The following is a 25,712-nucleotide window of genomic DNA, read 5'->3' as shown; positions in this document are numbered from 1 at the left end:
CGTCGAACTCGTTGAAGATCAAACGTTGATGTGATTGGTTACAAGGTAGTTTGTGACGTCAGAAACACCAGCGATTTCAAAACGCGATTTTGAGACGGTCTTTGGTTCACTGCAGTTGTAAGGAGAAAATACTCAGCAATGGTGTTGACCTTAATTTGTACATGGTTTGTCTTAAATCATATATTAAAAACTAAAACACCATGCACATATTAAAAACATATTAAAAACACCACATAGACACATGAACAACATTAAAAGTTTTATTTTCACCACAGGGGGACTTTAAAATCTCCTTCAGAGAATTTCCTTTAAACTAAATTCGCACACTATTGACTTGATTTGTCGTAAGTTGCTCTAAAAGGCTGGAAATGCAGGAAACGCCAGGCGAGTGTCGGGTTATAGAGAGAGAGAGAGAGAGGTGCGCATGGAGGAGGGGGGAGACCTGTTACTGCTATGCCAACTGCGCGCTTTCACTGCGCCAAAGCGCACAGATATCTGCTCGAATCAAGATATCAGTCTCCTGATTCTTTTTCTTATCAAAGCTTTTTCTTATTTACACAACAACATGATTTAATTATTACTCTCTAGCATGTCTTTAGTATTTATGAAGTCAATCTGCATCCTCTTTTGACATGAGGATCCTGCGTCTCCGTGCGCCTTTTCACTACTCACCGTTTCTAACATTTAACGCGATTGAAATGTTTTGAGAGCAGGACTGCGAGGATGTGGACGCTACCGAGGACCCGGTTCGCACACTGTAACGACTCGTCGAGCAGCGACGAGAAAGAAATCGCCGTGAACATCGGCGGCGTGCGGCTGGTGCTGTGCGGGGACATTCTGAACCGCTATCCGGACAGCAGGCTCGCCGAACTTGTGAATTGCTCAACTCGGAGTTTTGATGTCATTTCATCACTCTGCGATGATTATGACCCTGGGAAACGAGAATTCTACTTCGACAGAGACCCTGACTCGTTTAAATGCATCGTAGAAGTGTACTATTTTGGGGAGATCCATATGAAGCGCGGGATCTGCCCTATTTGTTTTATTAAAGAGATGGAGTTTTGGAAGATTGACTTGAGCTACTTGGACGAATGCTGCAAGAGTAACTTGACCGAGAAGGAGGAAGAGTTGGCGGAGATTGCAGACAAGGTGAAACTGATCCTGGATGATTTGTACCCTGACCCTGCCGTGAGCCGCAATGAGAGGTGGCAAAAGTTCGTCTGGAAGCTCATGGAGAAACCAGACTCCTCGCTTCCCGCACGCGTAATTGCCGTCGTGTCCTTTCTGTTCATTCTAGTTTCATCTGTGGTGATGTGTCTCGGGACCATACCGGACCTTCAGGTGGAGGATTCCGAAGGGAACCGCGTTGAGCACCCGACCCTGGATGCTATCGAGACGGCATGCATCGGCTGGTTCACAGTTGAGTATGTGCTGCGCCTTGCATCGTCCCCTAACAAGCTGCGCTTCGCTCTCTCCTTCATGAATATGATAGACTTCCTGGCAGTTCTGCCCTTCTACGTTGTGCTGGTTCTCACGTACCTCGGCACGGCCATGATGGAGCTGGCCAACGTGCAGCAGGCGGTGCAGGCTCTTCGCATCATGCGCATTGCGCGGATCTTTAAGCTGGCGCGCCATTCTTCTGGCCTGCAGACGCTTACATACGCGCTCAAACGGAGCTTCAAAGAGCTGGGTCTGCTCCTTATGTACATGGGAGTGGGCATCTTCGTGTTCTCCGCACTCGGGTACACCATGGAGCAGAGCCACCCAGAGACGTTGTTCAGAAGCATCCCGCAGTCCTTCTGGTGGGCCATCATCACCATGACCACTGTCGGCTACGGGGACATCTACCCAAAAACCACTCTGGGCCGGTGCAACGCGGCGATCAGCTTTCTGTGCGGGGTGATCGCCATAGCGCTGCCCATCCACCCCATCATCAATAACTTCGTCATCTATTACAACAAGCAGAAGGTGCTCGAGACTGCCGCAAAGCACGAGCTGGAACTCATGGAGCTGCGGGCGCTCGAGCTCGCAGTCAAAGGCGCCTCGCGCAGGTCTGACGCGCCCGGGTGCGCGTGGGAAGGTGCCTTGCGCGCATCGCGCAGCGATACATTCATCCCGCTCCTTTATGGAGAGCACAGAACTGAGAAGGAGCCCGTGAAGAAGAAAAGCCTCACTTAGGATAAAAATGAAAGAAACTCGATAGGCACTTTAAGTTTCACAAGAGCTTGTGTTTTTATGGTCATTGTGCGCTATGAACTGCTGTGCTGCAGTGTGACCGTCAAGCTGCTTGTGTTGTTTTCACTGGACATCAACAAATGAGTTCCTCTTCAAAGTGTTATTTTGTCTTAATTAAATAAAGTGCATGTCAAACTTCATGCGTATGTGTGTTTCAGATAAGTATGGCGCCACTAAAATATTTAGACTTTAAGTTCAACATGATCAAAATCATATTTAACAAACACACATACAATGAGCAACAGGTGTGAAATCAGTACATGCCCTCCTGAGGTCAAAGTAGTTGTAAATGTTTATAATTAAAAATCAAGGATTTACAGGACAAACAGCAAATCTGAGGTAAAGTATAATTTCACATATTTTTATAATTTGAGTTGACTGAACTGAACCATGAATTGGCAGCATAATAATTATTTTGAAGTAACTTTGTTTACAAAAATAAATTCATGCACAAAATGTAAAAATTTTACATGTTTTTTTTTATTAGTGTTACCTCTCTTCCCAGTAGTACATTTTAGTATCATTACTTGTACTTGCATTAATTTATTTTAAAAATGCATTTATTTGATCAAAATACAGTAAAAAACGTAATATTGTGAAATTATTACAATACAAATATTTTGTATTTGAATATATTTTAAAATATAGGTTATTTCTTGTGATGGCAAAGCTGAATTTTCAGCATCTTTACTACGGTCTTTAGTGTCACACGATCCTTTAGAAGTCATTCTAATATTCAGATTTTGGTGCTTGATTATTATCAGTAATTATGATTAGTGCTCAATATTCTATGCTTAGGTTGTTATTGTTATCAATGTTAAAAACATTTTTAATTGCAGTTTTTTTCTGTTTAATATTTTTGTGGTTACATTCTTTGAATAGAAAGTTCAAAAGAACAGCATTTATTTAAAACTAATATTTTATTACACTATAAATGTCTTTTATAATAAGCTATATTGCTTATTTTGTGTACAGTGCTTTGAGAAGCTGCTTTTATAAATAGTTTATTATTATTATGTACTGTCACTTTTGATCAATTTAATGTATCTTTACTGAATAAAACCATTACCCCCCCCCCCCCCCCCCCCCCCTAACGGTCACACAAAATTATGGTTTCCTCAAATATTGAGCAGCAAAAAAACATTATTTTTTTTAACATTGACAATAAGAAATGTTTCTTGAGCACCAAATCAGCATCTTTAGAATGATATATTTCACAATATTACGGTTTTTACTGCTATTTTGATAAAATATAAAATATAAAATAAATGCTGCCTTTGTGAGCATAAGGAACTTCTTTTAAAAACATAAAAAAGTAATTATTTTGTTCAGTTGTGTGTGTATGTGTGTAAATATATATATATTATATATTGGTTGCTAGGAAGCTGTGACATGTAAACGCCTATTTTTATAATAGTGGTGTGTTTTTTCTTTTCAATTCTCAGTATTATAAGGACTTACAAGCATGTAGACATGAAAGACAGATATTCTCAGACATTCTTTACTGGGAGGAAGAGTAACTCAGGTGAAGGTGGAGGCGGAGCTACAGGTGAGTCTTACTGTACCTTCCTCAAATTAAAGAATTCACATAGTCTCTAACTTTCTATTTAACATTCTCTCTCTCTCATTTGTAATAGGCCTATGTGCTTGTTTTAATATTGATTTAAATAATATATTACGTGTGGTAAGGTTCACATATGGGCCACATTTGTTTTTATTATTTGGCTCGCTATGGGTGGAATTATGAGGCTCTGTTTTGGTTTAGTTCTGGCTAAAAAGTAAGCGGGCCAGCAAACACGATCTAATCTGGGCCACACTTCAGCTGTTTATGTGGACCAAATCTATGCCAAAGAAAATTAGCTGACTAAGGTGAGTCTTACCTTCCTCAAATTAAATAATTCACATAATCTCTAACTCTCTCATTCTCTCTCTTTCTCTCTTCTCTATCTCTGTCACCTGGTCAGTGCTAAACACAGTTGTAAATGGGGTCCAAAACTGTTTGTGATTACTCACAGCAAATTCAGAGGTAGTCAGAAATGCATATGACCACATTGCATTTGTAACATCATGGTCTTTGTCGTTGCATTATAGTGTCGATCTATTGGCTGCAGTCTCTTTCTCCTAAAGTCAAGTGCACTATTAGTTCAGGTTAGCTTTAAAGCACAGTGCTCCTGTGTAAACGGTCAGCACAACAGGTGTCTAAAGAAGTAGGCTGAGATTCTGAAATGTTGCTTTTGCATCTTGCGAGAGATTTACTCTCATCTTTATCCTGATGTCCAATTCCTGACTCACCAATCCAGCACAGAGATAAAAACAAATGAGTCAGAATCCACACAAACATGCTGAAATTCAGCAAAGAGCCACTGGAGGCTAAGAATAGGACCTCTAGCATGATGTGGGCTGGTGTCAGTCATGAGAACCGATACAGAGGGTTTATGGATGGAATGTGTGTCTGGTTTGTTATATAGAGAAGCATTAGAACATGTCTGCACGGCAGGGGGTTCTCACATACACCCTGGAAACGCTCAGACAAGATGCCTACTCTACAAGTGTGATGAGATAGCTGACATGGTTTAGATTCACAGCGTGAGGAGTATTTTCTGTGTGGGTTTGTGTGAATAGTTTGAAGGTTTCTATCGGAGTGTACATTTATCTTAGCCCCTGTATTGTGTGCTTCTTTTGTATAACAGTTTTAAGTGTTCCTGAAAGTTTATATTGAATATTGTTGACGTGATTTCCATACATGTAGAGGTTTAAAGCTTTGATTCTTTCACAGTGAGTTGAGTCCACCTGTGCTGTTCTCTGATTCGTTGTTCTCCTATTTTATTCCACCAATCAGCTCTCTTGGGCCCCCATCACCATGGGAACTTAGAGTCCTCAGAACATCTATGCCAATTAACAGGATCTAAACGAAGATCAGCCGTAATGATGCCACCAAATTTGGTTTCCGTCTGCAATTGTTGTGTGTGATATTCTGCTATTGAGAATAAGCGGTAGAGTATGTTTCCCTAAGTCTGCGTGAAACTAACTCTGATTCTACCAATCAGCTAGAAAATGTTATGGAAATGTATTGATCAAAAGGTGTGGTAATCTATTTGCGGCTGTTATTAAAAAATTACTCAATGTACATTTCTTTTTTTTTTTTAAACGTGTGTGCCCTCATAATCTTTCATTAAAATATCTTCCCCTCCCTCTTGCAACATCTCTTCTCTTCTCTTCTCTTCTCTTCTCTTCTCTTCTCTTCCTCTTCTCTTCCTCTTCTCTTCTCTTCTCTTCTCTTCTCTTCTCTTCTCTTCTCTTCTCTTCTCTTCTCTTCTCTTCTCTTCTCTTCTCTTCTCTTCTCTTCTCTTCTCTTCTCTTCTCTTCTCTTCTCTTCTCTTCTCTTCTCTTCTCTTCTCTTCTCTTCTCTTCTCTGCATGTGATTATATTTACAAGTATGCATATGGCTGAAGCTACATGTATTGTACGTGTGCATGCGCCTTTCACATCTCAGCTGTGCATTGGACCATGTGATTGAGTTCTTGTCCCGGCAGAAACATTCACACATCATGCTCATATAGTGTTTGCATACTTTATTGCTGAATATTACACTTTCCAGTTAATGCTAACATGATTACAGCTATTCCACTGGTTTGTGTGCTGCATGTTCATAGCATGTTAATTATATAAGAAAATTACTTCCTCATGACTGTTCACAGGTTAGAAGTGTGAAGTGTGTTTGTGAAAGAGAGACAGAAAAGTAAGCAGCTGGGAGCCGTACAGTACAATAGATTCACTCAGTAAGTGTGTAATGACTCTCTACAGGCCGACAGCAGCAACCTCACACACTTAAATTGCATGTTGTTTTCCAATTTAAGAAATGTATGGCTATTTTTTTAGCCCTGTCAAATCGATTAATCGCATCTAACAAAAGTTTGTGAATATATAAACTGTATATGGATATGTATACAGTGTGTGTGTGTGTGTGTGTGTGTGTGTGTATATATATGTCTGTACTGTATATATATATACATACACACACACACTTACAAATGTTTGTCAGATGCGATTAATCGATTTGACAGCACTAATATTTTTATAATCGTTCATATTTTATAAGTTTTGCTCACATAATAATATATATTTTATAATAATATTTAATATATTTTCTCACATAATGCCTTTAACCATACTAAATGAACTTTAGCTCAGTATATATTTTTCGTTCAGTCACAGCAGAGTATCAAAGTGTTTTTGTCAAAGGCTCCAAGAGAATAATGCCTTGCTAAAACTTCCATTCCTTTTAGTTAATGTCACAGCTGAAATAAAAATGCAATGGAATTTAGTCATTCTGTCCATTCTGTTATCCTCCGGCAGCGTAACTGCCATTATGTGACTCAAGTGTTTTCTGACATTTAAACATCTAATTCTGTGTACTCTCAAGCACTTAATGGCATTTAATGTGTTGCTAAAAATAAAACGCAGTGTGTTTTGGAATTATGCTGGATACAGTAAAAAATGTCCAGCAAAGATGTCGGTATAAAATAAGCAATGAAGTTTCTGGAATTGATTCTCAGAAAGTTTTATTTGGTTTCTTCAGTATCATATGAAAGAAAAATCACAAGTGAGATCTCTTTTACCTCCTTCTTCTAGACTGCAATCAAAAGCGGAAGCTTTGTGTGACCAGACTTCAGTTCAGCCTCACTCACGCTTGTCCTCGCTGCAAAGGTGACATTAGGAGCACAGCTGGCTGTTTTGTGATACAGAGCTTGGCTGAATGTGTGTGTTTTAGTGTAAAATGTATTGTCTGATTGTTAGTGTTCATTTGTAAGCACTGATCATGTTCTGCCAGCTCACGCCTACAGTTCGGCTGCTCGTTAGGGTTCTAACAGCAAAAATAATTAGTCCAAAACTCTGGCAATTCCAGTCCGAGATAATTACTCAAACACGGCACAGTCCTTCACACAGACAGAACAACTTGACCTTTTACTTCAAAGAGCACAAGAGAGAAACGAGTAATGATTGTCTTTTAGAGGATTTTTTTTTAATGCTTTTTCACATTGTGCTTTCAAACACCTCACCCATTAAGGAAATGATTATATGAATGGAGGAAAAGGTATAGCTCTCAAAGGCAAGCTCTCCTCAGGGGCATTATGGGTATTGTCACTTTATCGTCTATCTGAATATGGTGTGGAAGATGCAACCCGATCTCACGGGAAAACGTACAAATTCTACGAGGTGGCATATTCGTACGAATTCATACGACCTGACTCGTACGAATTAGTACGATTTTTGCAAAATCGTACATATTTTACGAATTTGACAATTCGTATGAATTCATACGAATGACCTACCCCTGACCCCGCCCCTAAACCTACCCATCACGTGGGTTTAGACAAATCGTACAAATTCGTACGAGTGAGGTCGTACGAATTAGTACGAATTAGCCAACTTTTTATCATTCGTACGAATTGGTCGTGAGATAGCGTTGGAAGATGTGTGTAGGGTCAGGTTTTGCCATCATCGTGGGGACCAAAAAGGATAGTACAACCTGTGATCACCTGCATGGTGGGGAATGGCTAATGGTCCCTAACAGGAAAATGACTTAACGAAGCATAATGTCTAAAAAGGGATGGATCACCGAAAAAGGACAATTCTGTCATCATTTACACTTCCTAGTGTCCTTTAGAACTGTTTTTTTTTTCTTTTTCTTTCTTCCATAGACCACAAAAGGAAATATTTTCATTTTCAGATTTTCATTCTCATCTTTTCTGTATAATGAAAGTGAATGGTGACCAGGGGCTGTCAAACTCAAAACACTTTTTCCTGGGAAAAAAAATTCTCCTGGGCATTGACGCACTAAACTTTGCACATGTGTCGTGCGACTTCTTTCCAATTCTCTTTAAGCTCTTCCCAAATTTGAGCTTCATTGGAAGACCGGCATGACATCACAATTCAAGTGTTTGGGATCGTTATCATGTTGGAAAATGCATTTGATCTCCAAACAGATCCTCCATACTTCAGCAGGATTCCCAAGTATTGGTCCATTTTCAAAGTGGCAGCTTTGTAGATCCTTCCAACACCTGCTGCAGACATGCATCGCTAATACCATTATGTTTCCCCTGCCGTGCTTAATGGTGCCACGCATGCATTTGATATTAAAACACTAGTCGTCTCCTACTAACATACCTGAAACGGTTGTTAAGTTTTGATTTGTCGGACTGCAGAATGCAGCTCAAATCTTCTATATTCAGGTCATATGTTCTTTGGCAAATGCAAAGGTTTTTTTTTTTTTTTTGGCAGTAGATACATAATAATAAATAGTTTATTTTCTGGTGAACCACTTCCCAATCCAGCCTCTTATGGCTGTTGGCTATAATTGGAGGTCTCATCCAGGTCTTTTGTGGTCCACATCCTCTTGTCAAAATGCTGAATATTGTTCCTTGACCAGCAACAGTGCTTTACATTCTGCGTGGTAGTGGTGTCACTGTGCTTTGAAATAATTCTGGGGACATTGTAACCATGCACATTAGCAACATCCAAAATCCACATTTATCCACTTTATAAACTCGGCAAAAAAAATAAATAAAAAAAGAATAAAAAAAGAAATCACCGTTTTTTTCCCCCAGTTTTTTTTAGCTAATGTCCTAACATATAAATATATGTGTGTATAAAAATATTCAACAGCTATTAAAGTAGCTGTCAATATGTGGTGTATCCACCAGCTGCTTTAAGTCATACTGCGCATCTCATCATAATGGACTGAGCCAGATTTGCCAGTTCTGGCTGTGAGGTGTTACTCCACTCTTCCACCAGGCACTTGCAAGTTCTTAAACTCGTCTTGGGGTGAACACATGTTTACATGTGGTTTGGCACTGAAAGCACGATCAGCTGTCCTTTCTGTCTCCCAGTAGCACTGTATAGGTGTCTTAAATTAAGGACATTGCAGTTTATTGCTCTGGCCACATCTGCAGGCCTCATGTCTCCTGCAGCAGGACTATGGCATGTTCACGTAGGTCAGATCAGGGACCCTGGCCAGCTTTCTTTGATGTTTTTCAGAGTCTCACTAGAAAGGTCTCTTTAGTGTTCTAAGTTATTGGAACTGTAACTTTAATTGTCTACCATCTGTAAACTGTTAGTGTCTTAAGGACTGTTCCAGGTGCATATGCAATAAGTGTTTGTTACATTGAACAAGCCTGAAAAACATTCTAAAAACCCTTTCCAAGAAAGACCTGTAAAGCCTGTGAATGATTCATCCATGCATATTGTTTTTTTGACCATATAATTTTTTTTATCAAAATGTAATTATAGATCTTCTGGTGAACAGACTTCTCTCTGGTGACATATGCCAGACTTCTCCAATATACCTTATCAGGTTAGATATATTGAGTTTAACGCAGATGAAAACAAGGCTGTGAGGGATAGATTTTTGAAAGAAAGGATCTGTTGCTACTTCAGTACCAACTTTAATATTAAAACTATTAAATTTCACTACCTTTAATGAAAATGCAGAATGCGTTGAAAAAAAAAAATTCTGTGAGGGAGAGGCTTTGGGTTAAGCAATAGAAAATATGATTAGCTCAGCTTAAAAACAGTTGAAGTCAAAGACTGTGTGTGTGTTTGTGTGTGTGTGTGTGTGTGTGTGTGTGTGTAGCAGAGAGAACTGAATACATGCTAGATGGAGGTGTGTTTGGGCTGAGAGAAAAACAGTCAGAAGGTTCAACTCATTGATTCCTGGACAGACAGACAAAGAATAATGTTGGTGTTTGTTGACAGCCTGTATAGTGAGCAACAGAACACTGACAATGAGAAAAAAAGCAGCATTTCATTATCTCAATTTAATCTGGTATGTCTAAAAAGAGACAGGAGATCAAATATTATACAGATGGACAGAACAATGAATAACCGATCACTTTAATTAACCTGTTTAGTGGTGCAGGAAGTGAGACTGTTGGGGGAACGATTGAAAGTCACATTTAATTAGTCCCAAAGACTGTGTGATTACTTGCTTCAGTACCCAGCTGACAAGAAGTGGCAGTGAATAATCGTGCAAAAAAAAAAAAAAGTGAAATACTGATACCGTACTCTACTGGCATCTTGTTCTGAATGGGGATTCATAGAGAAAGGAAAAAAGATAGAGGATTCACATTGAGATCAATGATAAGTTTTGAACAGCATGCAGGTGTCTTATGGACTGCCTAGACTTGGCAGGGCATGAAATAGCAGTGCAGCTTTCAGTATGAACACACACACAGGGATGCTGAGCTCTGCGAAGATGCTGCTGGTTTTGGAAATGCAAACATAGGCGGGACTTAGAGGGAGTGGCAAGGTGGATGTGGTACATCTGTCGATTATAATAATGTATAGGTGTCTTGTTTAAAAATGTTCAGGGCTGATTGATACAATTACATAATGGCTCTTTTTTTCCCTGTATGCATCTCTCTCCACACTAAAGACCATGGATCCAGATGATCAGTACAGTCCGACATGTTCGTCAATTTAGGCATGCACTGGCACGTGTGCACTCATGTTTCTGCACTCGTAACCTGCCATCTGGATCATTATTTCTTTGTAGTGAGAAAATACTGAGATAAAATTAACTTTTATTCAGTTGTTATTTCAGTTTGTTGATTTTGAATGCTAATTTAATGACTTTTAATTGGTCTTTGGAGTCTTGTTGTACTGTATATAGTAAGTTTATGTTAATGCACTTTTTATGTACTCGTGTACTATAGATGGTGAAAAGCATAATCATAATCTATATCGCAGCAGATTCATCTATAGTTGAATGTATCCGTGCTGGACCATGTTTAGGTGTTACAATGTTGGATGTTCTGTGAGCCTCTGCTCTACTCGAGTCTGAGTGGAGTGGCTTCCCATAATCCCTTTCCAGATTGAGATCTGCATCTTCATCCTTTTTTAAAGATTACACTTGTGTGTTGATTCTGAGTGGAGAGAGAGAGTGATCGATGGTGAACTGCTTGTTGAGTAAAAAAAAAACAAAAAACATTTCTGTTTGTGAATACGGAAAATTTTGAGTGTCACCTTTACCAGCCAAATAAAAACAATGCCTGCTCTGTTATCTAGTTTATTTACAGGTATATAGATTTTGACAGTTTTGATATGTCTGAAATCATATTTTTACACTACTGTGCAAGATTGTGGTCTGTAAGATCTTAAAAGATTTGTAATAAAAGTACTAATTTCTTCTGAAAAAAGTTCTTACTACCCCAAACGTTTGAAAGGTAGTGTATGTTACACAATTAGCACAAGTACATTGGACAACAAATAATAAATCTGAGAAATGCATAATGGAATGTGATCAAAACAACCTGTTTTAAAATTTGACAGATGTGGCCACCGTGGTATGAATGGGTTGGTGTGACAATGTTAGAACCTTTTTCCCTTTGTGTGTTTACCTTGTAGCTACATTTAGTATTGACATCTGACCCGCAAGTCGACCAACCCATTGAAAACTATAGTATTTTTTCGAAAACCCCAGATTGAAGAGAAATAATAAAAATAAATGTATGCTACTGTTTAAAAAGAAAGAAAATTAATACTTTTATTCAGCATGGACATATTAACCCTTAATTGCATGAATGTTTCGCCAATCATCAGCGACCCAGATCTATATCTAATATAGTTCTCAGACAAGGACGAGACGTTTTTAATAACCAGGGGTGTTTATTAGAGGCTGTTGTCGACCACAGCCCACGCCGCACACACCCCGACTTATAAGAGAACCAGCGAGGCACTCTATCTGACTCCTCTCTCTGTTGTTCCCCTCACAACTCCCCAGGGGGTGGAGCATTTTTCCATATTCAACTTGAACATCCAATCACACCAAATGAATAAAGTACAACATTAACATTAAATGCATCCTTATTTGAAGCATAACAATATTATGAACACTTTACAATATGTAACTCTTGATATTAGAGTAACAATGACAGAAGAGTAAAATAAAGCATATTTTGTTACCTTTTGGAGCTTGGAAGGGTTCAGTTTGAGCAGATGTTTTATACCATCATCACTGTCCACGTCAGAGCTCATTTCCCAGAATATTCAGCATCTGGCTCATTCACCATCTCAAACATATTCTCAAAATTATCATTTTCAACATCTTCAAAATCAATATTTTGATCGCTGACAGCTTCTTCACCAGATCCACCATCAAGTGATAGTGACACTAATATTTGATTGCGTTTAGTATTTTCTCTGCAGTAAATTGCTGTAGCCTAATCTAATGTACTTCCTATTCTTTTGTTTTCTGCCTGTGGTAAAATGAGTGAAACGTCACTTCATAACTGTGTATCAGACATTGCCAATTTATGGAATAAAGGTGAATTGCACATATCCAGTCATGAAAGATTCAATATATAAATACTTCAAAATATACTGACACTTACACAGCTCGGGTCGTTAGTGACCCTATACAAATTTTACAAAAAATAAATGGGAAAACGGGCATTCTTTTATTAAAATAAAGTAAAATGGTTATATTGTTTATAATGAATTGATTGAAGAATACTAAGAAATGAATGAGGAGTTAGTGAATGATGTTCAGGGTCACTAAATACCTGAGGAATGTGTTTATAGGTTATATTGATCAAAATTGACAGTGAAGACATTTATAATGTTTCTAGATAAAAAAAAAAAAAACACTGTTCTTTTGAACTTTCAAAATATTCAAAAAAACCATCAGAAATATCTTGGTTTTTGAAGCAGCACAACTGTTTTCAGCATTTATAATAATAAATGTTTCTTGAGCAGCAAATCAGCATATTAGAATGATTTCTGAAGGATCATGTGACACTGAAGAATGGAGGAATGATGCTGAAAATTCAGCTTTGCCATCACAGGAATAAATGACTTTTTATAATATATCACAATAAACTTTTTTTTTTCTCAAAACATTACAAAACATTTATTTTTAAAAACATTTGCAATATTTTTTTTCAGAATATTACTGTTTTACTGTATTTTGACCAAATAAATGCAGCCTTAGTGAGCATTAGAGACTTTTTTCAAAAACATTAAAAATATGTACCGACCCCAAACTCTTGAACAGTAATGTGTATTCCTCCCCCTTCAAGTCATAAATTTGTCATCTTCATTCTTTTCTCTAAATCTTCCCTTCATGTATGGATTCTAAAGTGTGTAGATCCATTTCTGTCTGCTCACTGAATCATTTCCATTTGGGAGCAACAATGCCTCTGGAATTTGGTTGGTGTCTCCTTTCAGAGTGTGATTTTTTTTTTTATGTGCTGGAATGGACTGAGATGGATTTGCTTAATCGCAAGCCTAGACAAGTATTTGAGTGACCTCGGAATTGTTGACCTCATCCATCTCTCTATTCTGTCATTTATTGATATTGCTTCTTATGTGTGATTCATTTGTGTGATCCGTAAATGCGCTAAAGGACAGCAGGGGCACATATGCGTTAATCAGAGAGCGATGTTGAGAAAACACAAGTGTGTGTGTGGGTGCATGTGTTCAAGACACTCATGTCATGTATCACAGAGATTTATGCTGGCTAACGGAGAGAGAAGTTCAACCAGTCACTCATATTGATTCATTGGTAATCTCTTTGACAAACACACACAGAAACCCATGTGCTGTCCATTCAGATGGTGCTGATGTTAGATTAAAGCAGGAAGTATCATAACCAGGCAGAGGGAGTCTGTGTGTGTAGTTGGTTTGTCATTTATCTATGTCTGTGTGTTATGTATGCTGACCCCGAACAGCACAAGGAAGCAACATCGGTGGATTTTACGCTTGTAGATATTTTGTTGGGGTTTTTATTGTCCATGAATATGTATGTGCTCCAACGTGTGGATTGAGTAAGAGTCTGTAGCTCAATGAACTATTTAATTTTGGTTTTACAAGCATTTTACAGTGGACGTGCACAGGTACTCCAATGTGTGTGTGTTTGTGTAGTTGTTTAACCTATTGTGAGGACCAAATGTCCCCACAAAGATAGTAAAACCTATGGGGACCAGCCAGCGGACTCCCTAAGAGGGAAATGGATTAATAAACATACTAATGTTTATTTGAAAATGTAAAACTGCAAAAATGTTTCTGTGAGGGGTAGATTTAGGGTATACAGTTTATACATTATAAAAATCATTGTCTATGGAAATTCCCCACAAAGATACCGAAACATAACTTTTGTGGATTCCCTGCGTTGTGTGGACCAAATGTCCCCACAAGGATGGTAAACCTAAAAAATGTTACGCTGTGGGGACAAAACTTCTGTCCCCATGAGGAAAACCGCTTATAAATCATATGAAATTATGTTTTAGTATGCAAAATGTTTTGGATTATAGCTTTAGGGATAGGGTTAATATAAACTTTGTTCAGTATAAAAATCATTATGTCTGTGGAGAGTTCTTGTAAAACATAAAAACCCAATGTTTGTGTGTGTGTGGTTATTTCAGGGATGCATTTGTCGATAAACATACAGGTGTGTCCTGAAATGAAAAGAAAATTATGTTATAAATAATATACATTACTGTTACTCTTTTTTTTTTTTTTTTTTACTAAGATTTTTTTTAAATGTTTTTGAAAGAAGTCCTTTTGCACACCAAGGCTGAATTTATTTGATCAAACAGTTAAATACAGTTAAAACAGTAATATTGTGAAATATTATTACAATTTAAATGTTTTATTTTATTTTATTATATTTTAAAATGTAATTTATTCCTGTGATGGGAAAGCTGAATTTTCAGCATCTCCAGTCTTCAGTGTCACATGATCCTTCAGAAATCATTATAATATGCTAATTTAGTGCTCAGGTAACATTTCTTATTATTATCAATGTTGAAAACTTGTTTGTTTAATATTTTTGTGGAAATTCTGATACATTCTTATACATTTATATATTATTACACATAATACATTTTTTGATGAATAGAATGTATGAATATATAGAACAGCATTTATTTGAAGGACAATGGAGCAGACAGGAAGATAGGGAGAGAGGGGGAAAACAGGATCAGGTCACGTCTCAGGTTCTGTAAGCCACAGCTTTTGCGTTGTGAGCTAGTGTACAACCCACAGCTCCAAAATTATAAAGGTTTTAAAAATAAAATAAATATATAAAATACAATTCTTTTATTTATTATTTTAAGGTTAGAATTATTCTGTAGTCATTATAGTTAGCTTTATGAAAAAATAGTTGTAGGTATGTCCTAATTTAGAGGTGTGTGTGTGAGTTTTAGGGAGGCACAAGCCCTTATTATCATGAGTGTAAAATAAAGGAGAAGCGTCTTATCACATAGAAACAGGTGTGAAAATGACATTGTGGGGGCGGAAACACACACATACTCTCTCTCTCTCTCTCTCTCTCTCTCTCTCTCTCTCTCTCTCTCTCTCTACTGAGAACAGGCTTTGAAGCCGTTCTGCCTGCAGGCTCTCTGTCCGCCCTGATGCACATTTATTTCCTGGTAGCAAGTGGTCTGATTGGTGCATGTGTGTGTATGACAAGGTTTTTCTTCCTCCTTTCGTTCCTCTAACAATAGTGTACTGACTTATTCACACCAAATCAAATAAGATTTGCGCAGAAATCTTCTTTTAAGAAACTCAGCTCATTACTAAAGACCAGACGGACGTACTGAGTACTGGACGTACTCCCGACGGAAGTCTGAGAGCACTAATGAAAATGCTAATTGGATACAATCTTTTTGAATTTAATACATTTAAATTACATTTTAAGTTTGAGTGGAAAGTTGAAGTGAAAATGTTTTAATGAATTACAAAATGTCTCCAGTATTTGGTTGGTCCCTCATTTTCTTCAATGACAGCAGCACTTAAGCTGCATGAACTCCACAAGTTTTTGTAAAACTTGACGATCATGTTCACCAGCATGAATTAGGAATGAAAAGCATCCTCTAAGCACAGTTGTACACATTAATGTCACAATGTTTTGCAGAATCTGGAATATTTCTACATCTAAATCCGAATTCTTTATTTGCAGGTTTTAAGAAAGAAAATAAATCTCAGACTTTCTCAAACTAATCGCCAATTCGAAAACATGCAGAAATCTACAGGTGTGCTTGGACATACCTGAATGCTCATGGACTCTTGCTGTCTTTTGGGTGAAATCTGGGAGCAGCAGGTCTCTGACGGAGTGTTTGTTGGCTCAACAGGGTGCAACAGGTCTTTTTACTGGCAGATCCCTTGTGTTTCTCAGCTTGTGTGTGTGTGTGACAACCTCTGCCATTGTGTGTAGCTTTGATCATCCACCAGAGCTCTGGGAAGACAAAAAACTCAGATACACAATACAGTATATAAATTACACAGTAAGATGCACATGTCTCAATTTCACTCTCAATTCGATGCCATCTCCCCCCTTCACTCTGCAACGCAGCAGTAATTCGACACTAACAGTTTGGCAGCTCATTTTCTAACTTTTTAAACTTAACAAAAATCTGTAAATAGTAGTAGTTTCTTGGTGGAAGTTTTGCAATTAGACTTTTTTACTCTTGTGTTTTTAATCATTGATTATTTGGTTTGATACTGCACATGAATATGGAGAACAGCTTGTTAATTGGTCATGTAACAGTGAGCTTGTACAAAAGTACAAAATGGCTTAAAACTCTTAAACCGTTTGTTGCAGACTCAAGTGTCTTATATCATTGGAATCCTTGGCTCAAGAAAACGCAAAATGGATATTTTGAATTAGCCAAGTGTACCCAAAAGCCTATTGTTCCTAAACGAAAACTCGGAACTTTGCAAAATTAGGTGAGCACATGCGACATATGATTCTAAAGAAGCATGCAAACTTTTATGGAGATTGGACCATAGGTGGCGCTTTAACTGTTAAAAAGCTTTAAAAACATCAAGGGCCCTATTTAACGACATAAGCGCATGGTCTAGCACATTTGCTATTAGCACATGCTATTTACATGACGGAATTTGCAGGCGGAAAGACTGAACGCTACTCTAGTGAGGAAAGGGATCTGCTCGTGCACGAGGTTAAAGCGCAAAAGCAGACCATCTACGGGACAAGCTGGATTCCACCATATCTTTATGTACACGTTAATCATCTTTTACATTGTAATCCTTTTATTTTTTTATATTTGGCATGTTTGTGTGCTGCTGCGTGTGCCCTGTGTGTGTAATAAGAAGAGTATACACGCGTTGTGGACCCGCATAGGCACATATTACTAATGTGTCCTTTAAATAACAAAAATAATATTGCGCCATTGACTTTAGACCAGGTTTCAGTTGGCCAATGGCACATTGTATTTCAGAATAGCAACACGCCAACAATGCACCAGAACACACCTCGTTTTCAGACCATGGGCAAACAGATGGGCGCAAATGCATTTTCTATTTAAACAACGTGGCGCAGGACGTGAAAATGATAACTGCGACGGGCTGAAACTAGCAAAAAACATTTGCGTGGTGCCTGGCGCCGCATTGCGCCGGGTGTAAGATAGGGCCCAAAGCCTATTTCCTTAGTAAATTTTCTGTATTAGCTGTAAATGGTCTTTTCCATCTCAAATCTATGGTTACAGACATAATATCTTTTTATTCATGTGCTTAAAGGCCTTAAAGCACTTGAACCCCGTTAATTGTTGCTCACAGCTATATTTGTCATTTTTCCTCAATGTTTTAGTAAAGCAATAAGCCACTCAAGCCAATGTGTTACAGTAATTTTATCATTGCTAAGGGTGCATTTTTAATTTATCTCATTTGCACAGTACAAAGTTTGGAAACATTCTTTTTTTTTCTTCTTTTTTTTGAAAGAAGTCTCTTATGCTCACCAAGGCTGCGTTTAATTAAAATACATTAAAACAGTAATTTTGTGAAATAGTATTACAATATTATTGAAATTTTATTTTCTATTTTATTACATTTTAAAATGTAATTTATTCCTTGAAAAAGCTGAATTTCCAGCATCATTACTCCAGTCTTCAGTCTAACGTGATCCTATAATATGCTGACTTGTTGCTCAAGTAATATTTATTATTATTATTATCAATATTGAAAACACGTTTTTGCTGCTTAACATTTTTGTGGAAACAATGAGACCATTCAAAAAAGTTGTAGTAAGATTTAAAAAAGAAAGAAATATTCATCAAGGATGCATTCAATTTATCAAAGGTGATCGTGAAGACATAATGTTCAAATTGTTAGTTTGCACTTACAAATAGAATTAAAAGTGTTTTCTCACTACTGATTGTGGAATGGGAAATGGAGCTGGAGAAATGTGTTACAGAACGCTTTGCTGTCCCTCCACTTTCTTTCAAGCCTCCTACTTTGGTGAAGACAATGCTTGATGATTTAGCTTGGAACTATTTTAGAACTAGAATTCAGTTTTGGAACTGTCTAATTGTGGAAGAAATGTAATATGTTCTATATGGTTGCACTTTCTTATATTCATAGAATCTTAGAAACATGATAGATTGCATGTGGACTCCCATGATTTGCCACATTATTAGAACAAAGAACTGATATTAACCCTTTTGAATGTATGTATGTGTATGACCTTGTATATGTGACCTGACAAAAAGTGAATGTGTGATTAAGTGTATGACCGAGACAGAGGGTCTCTATTCAAGGGTATAAATGTTATAATGTATCCTCTCATTGTCACACTCTGCAGGCACTTTGAATGACTGTATGATTGCTGACCTTTCCTTGCAAGGGAATAAATAATCTTTAAAGACAATTGATACATGTTTGTCTCTTATTCAGTATTAGAAAATGTTTGCCACCACACTGTTTGATCATTTTTACAATTGTAAAATGATTGATTTATAAAAATACCAACTTACCCTTACCAAACTTACCAAACCAACTTACCAAATACCCTTCAAGGTCAACTGGCTTGGATTTACTGGAGTATCTCAACACTGGACCAACGCAGCACTTTAACTGTTCAGGGCCTGTCAGTCAAATTCAATTACAGTCTCTTTAGCTCTTCTTGGCAAGCCAAATCAGATTTACTGATGTTATATTTAAATATTTATTAGATATATCTATCAGTCTGAGAAACACCAGCCATTAATCACAGCATAAACTGTTACATATGCAACATGCAACACAATCTCCAGCTGAGGCGACTGTGCAGAAACCCAAATAGTATTTCAATGTTCTGAACCCCCCGTCAGCTCTGTTGTGGCCCCTCTCAACAAACAGATTTTGTTTTTAGCATTTGTAATCTCTTCTCCCTTCACTCTTGCTCTCTCTACATGACGTTGCAATTATTTGTGCATGTGTGTGTATGATTGGCTGCATCCTCTTTCTACCTAACTGCTATCAACTAATGTTATTTTCTCTGTCTAGGTGTGTGTGCAAGCTAATTTGTGTGTGTGTGCATCTGTCATTTTCTCACTTAATGAGGGCTTGTTTTTTTAGTTCCCATAGTAACGTCAAGATAATGATGCCTCTGTGTCTTGTCAAGACGTCTGACAACACGGTGGGTTGTCTGTGACATCCTAACTTTGTTAGGATGTGGGAAATGATGTGGGTAATGTCCCATTCAAGCTTGCGAGTGGCACCACTTCACTGGGTAAGGAGGAAACTAGAGGAACTCTAATATTTAAGAGTCTGTTAAAAAGACACAACGGGGACAGATAGAAAAGTACAATGAGGGAGCAAGAAAGAGAGCCAGAGACAGATATTTTTCTTGTAAGGTGTAGTAGTGGAAGACTTGCTGGTTTAAATCATGACAGCTCTCAGTGTCTGTGGAGACCTTTTGCAAAACTACTGAAACGTACCAATACATGCAATTCACTGCAGTTTCCACCAACACCTTTTATTCCTTTTCACACAACTTATGATTACAGGGCAGTGTCCGGTGTGAACGCACAGTAAAATGAAAAAAGTATTGCAATTTGTTTCCCCAATTTTATTAATTAAACAAATTCAAGTACACAGATATTTTGAAAAACAAATCTCTCTTTTCTTATCTCTCTTTTGTAAGTTGCTTTGGATAAAAGTCTCTGATAAATGAATATGAATAGCTATAACAGATGTTCGTCCACCCAGAAATGTAGTCCTTTTTTAAAAAGGAAGATTTAGATAGAAAAACATGATATGCAGAAAACAAGCATCTATAAGAGACATAATGAAAAATAATGATAGACAAAAGAAATCACCCTTTCTTGTCTTCTCGCTTTGGTTTTAAACTCATCTCTCATTTATATGAAGCCCAGTTGTCAACACAGTCCTTTCACACAGTCAGGCTGCTCACACTGATCTAACATCTGAGAAAAAAATGCTTTCATCAACACACCTGATATGAAACGCTGTGACAGTCCATTTTGTTTTAAATTAACAGGCGTGCGGTGGCAACGGGTCGTTTGTCAGTGCCCACAGGCAGAGCTATATTCACCAGAGAATCCAGTGGCGATTTAAATGCACACTCACGCACACACACGAGAGAAGAGGCAACATCGTCCCCTGAGTGAATCTTTCATGCTTCTCCTCTCTATTCCTTCTAAATAAAACTCTCTGCTGAAATATTGACGCTGTAACTTTTCAGCGCTACAGTTCTCTACTCTAAACCCTCAATAATGCTCCTTGAGATTCTCAGCAATCCTTGAAAGACTTTTTTTTCTTGACTCATTCGCTTCTTCAAAGCACTTTTTCTGGAGAAGAGAAAGTATGAGTATATAAGACTGACTTTGTATGGGAGCTATGGGGTCACTGGCTGTGCAGCATTATAAACCAAGCCTGTTCTGTGACCCTTTGGTCCTTTTTGGAATTTTTGGTTATTATAATCCGATTTTTTTCCAAAAAAGCGCAGATGGGAGTGGAAAGTTCCTACGCACAAATGAAAGAACGCAGACGCAACCTGATCATTTCCATTTCGCAAGCTGTTAGTAAATCTGGCCCTAAATTTGTTGTCAGTTAAGTTTTTTTTTTATTGACATGCAGGAATACTTTTATTCTGCATTGAATTGATCAAAAGTGACAGTAAATAAATTCATTATGTTCCCCAAAAAAGTGTCAAATATTCTGAATAAACCCTGTTCTTTTTAAGATGAAAAAAAAATCATCATGGTTTGCACAAAAATATTAAGCAGCACAACTGTTTTCAATATTGATAATAACGTGAAATATTTCTTGAGCACCAAATCAGCATATTACAATGATTTCTGAAGGATCATGTGACACTGAAGACTGGAGTAATGATTACTGAAGACAGGAATAAATTTCATTTTAAAATTGTAATTATATTTTAAAATATTACTGTTTTAAAAAGACTCTGTGTACAAATAGAAAGGATTCATGGGACAAAAACTATTTTGAGGTAAGATAGGACAATTTCACATCTGGTATCATCGCAATCAGCAGGCTTTCGTCTTTATTGTCCTATACAACAAAAACACAGGACTACACACGATGAAACGAAATCTCCCTTGCTTCAGCAAAATGCATCGTGGTGTGTTTGAGTGTTTGTTTGATCTCGCCATGACATTTGAGAGAAGCTGTGTTATAATAAGGGTTTATGAATGAGAGCTCATGTTGTTTTTTCTCTGTCATCCTGCAGGCTGAAAAACAACCTCATCTTCTGCACAACAAACAAATGAAAGGCGCAGTGTGGAGAACAAGCCGAGAGAATCCATAAAGCTATCCTCTTGACAGTAAGTCTCGAATGCTCTTTGAAGTATATACAGTGTTTCTGTATTAAGAATAACGAGAGTCTGTTCAGTTTGACTTCTATAAAATGGCTTCTTATAGGATTCACATGATCCATGGTAGCTTCATTACCTGCTTCAGGTAGAGCAGTTAGCAGGTGCGTTCACCACAGTATCTGACCTCAGCTAGCCTCTCTGCTAATTGCTTTATTTTTTGGTGTTTACATGCAGCCGAAACTGAAAAATGATGCACACGTATGGCATTTCTGTGAGAGGTTTTCTAAGAATGTCTCTTGCTTCTTTACACATCATATTTAATTCATTAAACTTCATCGTTAGTCATCTAACATTCTATCAAACAAACCGTGATGATGTCAATCCTTAGAAAAAAAAAAAAAAAAAAAAAGAGTCACATGGATTACTTTAATGATGTCTTTCCTATCGTTTTGGACCTAATGTGTAAATTGCGTTGCTCCCAATGGAGGGACAGGAAACTCTCGAATTTCATAAAAAATATCTTCATTTGTGTTCTGAAGATGAACGAAGGTCTTGTGGGTTTGGAACGACATGTGGGTGAGTAATTAAAGAGGTACTTCACCTCTGGAAAGATGAGTGTGTATTTAAAATAGGTCATTTATGTAGAAGAGTTGTAAAGAAATTTTTGAATTTGGAGCTTTCTAGACTGAGAAAAGCCAGAAAATGTATTTTTGGCTTATGTGGATGAAAGACAACAACTCCCAGAATGCACTTGCTTCGCTGCCACTCCCAAGCCACGTCTACCGGTTAGAGAGCGCAGTTGAAAACAAGGTTAGGCTACTAGTGAGTCTCCGTGACGAGTTTGCCCGGGATATCGAGATCGCCCAAAATGTCCGGGATTCGGCTTTTGCGTTCTACAGTCGCCATTCATCATGTTTACTGTGGCGAGCAGGACGAGGCGGAGGGCCGCGGGGGAACGGCGCGAGGCTGGTGGCGTGATGATTACTGAGACGCTGCGGTCTCCAATCTCTCACGGAGGAGCGGGAATTTTCTTAGCAATGTTAAAACGCACATCAACCGATCACTTGTTTAGCGTTCATGTAAACACTACATTCAGATTCACCAATCGGAATGAATTCAGTTAGATTGAAACAAAATGTGTGCATGTAAACAATGAATGGCGACTGCAGAAAGCAAAAGCCGAATCCCGAACATTTTGGACGATCTCGACGGCCGGACATGTCCGGGAAAAAGAGGATGGTAACCCCTACCTCAGCTTTCTCCAGAGAACAAGAGCCTGTTAGCTTAGCTTCCAAAGAAAGACGGCTGAAACTATGTGTACATTCTGTGAGTGAGATCCCACCCTCTATGGGCGGGTTGAAGACATGCGGGACAGCCGTCACAGCCCCTCCTACTGGCTGTAGTCTCTGGCCAAGAAATCCTCCGATGACGCAAAATGACGATTTTTGCGTCATCGGAGGATTTTTTCCAGACAAAAAATACATAAATCTCTCCTCTCAGGGGGATATGAGGGTGGAAAGCACGGTAATTCGAAAATACTACAGGTTTTCTACTAATACAAAGCTTAATGCTAAATCCCCCCCCCCCCCCCCCCCCCCCCAAAAGACATGTAAAAAAAAAAAAAAGTGTTTCCTTGACATAGTTATAACCTCTTTCTGACCATTGTTTGAGGGAGAACAAAAATTGCAAGAAGTTGGGCTATATGCAAATGTCTTGACATAGCCACGTTACGGAAATAATAGCAGGACTACAAGGCGTTTCAGGCAGGTGTTTTCTTTTTGAGAGATTAACTCCCTTTTGGGATAGACTTTGTGCTTTGTGACATTGCAGATTGTTTACATGTACAAACAGCTATATAACAGACTGAAAGGTAAAAAATTAATACTTGATCCCCTTTAAAGGGAACACCAAAATTGTAATTTAGGCTACTCAACAGACCCATGCTATTACTTGTGTGTGTGAGAGTGTGAAATACAATAGGATAATCTTTGAAGAAAGCTTAAAAAAAAACACCAGCCGAAAAGACCATAAAAGTAATCCACATGATTATGTGCTTTATTCTGGGTCTTCTGAAGCCAAATAGATAATGATAATGATGATAATATGAGCAACAAATTGAAATTTTGTTTGTTATTCATTGAAAATCTTATTTAACTTTTTTTTGTCCATTTTTTTAATCAGGTTGTTGGTGGTTCATGTTTGATGTGAATCCGTGAGTGGGATGTGCATCAGTGAAGCCCATGCAGATCGGATCAATTCCAATTAACTGTCCGGCAATTTCTGTATCGCAAGGCCACTAAGCAGCTGGGCATTTTAATCACATATCTCAAAGTGGCCGACCTGAAAGTGACCTAAAAAAAAAAAGTGGTAAGTGCTCGCTTTCAGCTCTAAACATGCTGGAGTAGAAAGGTAGAATGCAGTAAACATCATTGAACCATGAACAGAAAATCATCTCTTTTTTACACTTCCATTTTTATAGTCATACTTAAAGATCAGCCTCTTTAGGTGGCAGAAGTATATTCTTTGTGGAAGTATCAAACTTAAATGTCAAAAGGCTGTTAAAATTATAGGGGGAAACGACGGTAATCTCTTTTATTCTCCTTCTTCTTCTAGGCCTTTCTCTCCACATTCACATTCTGCCCCCCCCCCCCCCCCCCCCCCCCCCCCACTTCTTCCTCTGCTTTAATGTCACTGTATAAAGTCAACATTAAAAAGCTGCACCAGTCAGCCAGAAGCTAATGAAGATTATCTCTCTTCCTCTCTGTAAGATAGCCTACTAAAAAGATGTACACAAATTAAGGGAAAATAAATGAGCTTCTTCACAGTAACAACAGCCAGAGGGGCCAAATAGAGCAGCTCAGTGATGAGAAGAGGAAAAAACAGAGACAGAAAAACACACAGGGCAATCAGTTTTATCAGTTTTGGGGAACCTACTTTAAAACTTGTCAAGCTACAAGCTGCTCATAATTTAAAGTAGTTCAACTTTAAAAAGTAGTTAGGCACACACTACAAGCTACATTGGTGCCATTGCCAATATTGTTCATATTGCAAGTGTCAAGTTGTATAATTTATCATTTAAAGCAGAAATTCTTTCTAGCTCAAAATAATCAGGTTTTTTGAATTAATGATCAATATCAATTATAAACATAATGCATAAAAAAAGATCTGCAAGGTTACAAAGCTCAAAGTCCACTCCAAAGGCCGGGAGATATTTTATTTAACAGAATCCACTTTCCAAGAACTGCAACGAACGACTCGTTTGGACTTCAACACGTTTTTTTAAGGGCTTTGTTCAGTAACAAGTCATAATGTTACTTATTTAAATAATCTCCACCCACTGAATTCGCAAAAAAGTGGATGAGGCCTGGTTAAGCTGCATTAGAGAGAAGACAAGGTTGTCGCTGTCAAAGAGACACTGTTTTTTCCACCCTGTTTCCAAAACTCATTTGTTTGACCTTCCTAAGTCTGACAAACTTAGAGTGAAACTTAGATTTTAAACACTGTTCCTGAACATTATAACCCCAATGATCTTCCAGAACCACAGTGCAGGCTACACAAAAGCGTCTCCTGAAATGGAGCAGTTTCTGCTTTGTCAGGACAATATGTTGTTTATGGATCACAACTAGTAAGTATGTTTTGTTGTTCGTAGTTGTGTTTTCTATTAACAAGTTTTACTTTTGTAAGACTGTTCACCACTCATGATTAACCATTGTTTTGTGATCGATTACTGTTTGTATTATCATAGTTTTCTGACAAATATCATGATTAACAACGTGGTGTATAACATCGTATCTAAAATGTATACACATTTTTACCACAATCAGACTTCCACTCTGAAATGTCCTGTGAAATCCGTGCTAGCAAATTCCGTGCATGAAATGCGTTCTAGACAATCCTGTT

The 25,712-nt window shown here is 37.9% G+C and overlaps 1 protein-coding gene across 1 annotated transcript; it reads left to right on the top strand.

The window, feature by feature from the left end:
* Nucleotides 1–389: 389 nt before the first annotated feature.
* On the top strand, nucleotides 390–24,113 carry kcnf1b (potassium voltage-gated channel, subfamily F, member 1b). Its single transcript, XM_082154961.1, has 5 exons — nucleotides 390–2,574; nucleotides 3,681–3,784; nucleotides 21,728–21,821; nucleotides 22,300–22,388; nucleotides 23,994–24,113. Exon 1 carries the CDS (start codon nucleotides 724–726, stop codon nucleotides 2,176–2,178), a length of 1,455 nt encoding a protein of 484 aa, XP_082011087.1. The 5' UTR covers nucleotides 390–723; the 3' UTR covers nucleotides 2,179–2,574; nucleotides 3,681–3,784; nucleotides 21,728–21,821; nucleotides 22,300–22,388; nucleotides 23,994–24,113.
* Nucleotides 24,114–25,712: the final 1,599 nt, after the last annotated feature.

This window comes from Leuciscus leuciscus, assembly GCF_965113295.1.
Source record: "Leuciscus leuciscus genome assembly, chromosome: 22".
NCBI lineage: Eukaryota > Metazoa > Chordata > Actinopteri > Cypriniformes > Leuciscidae > Leuciscus > Leuciscus leuciscus.
Note: the sequence above shows the minus strand (reverse complement) of the source record. Positions and strands in the feature narration are given on the sequence as shown.

Bases quoted from the DNA above. Each gene is read 5' to 3' on its own strand.
- kcnf1b (XM_082154961.1), top strand. From the start codon at position 724: ATGTGGACGCTACCGAGGACCCGGTTCGCACACTGTAACGACTCGTCG.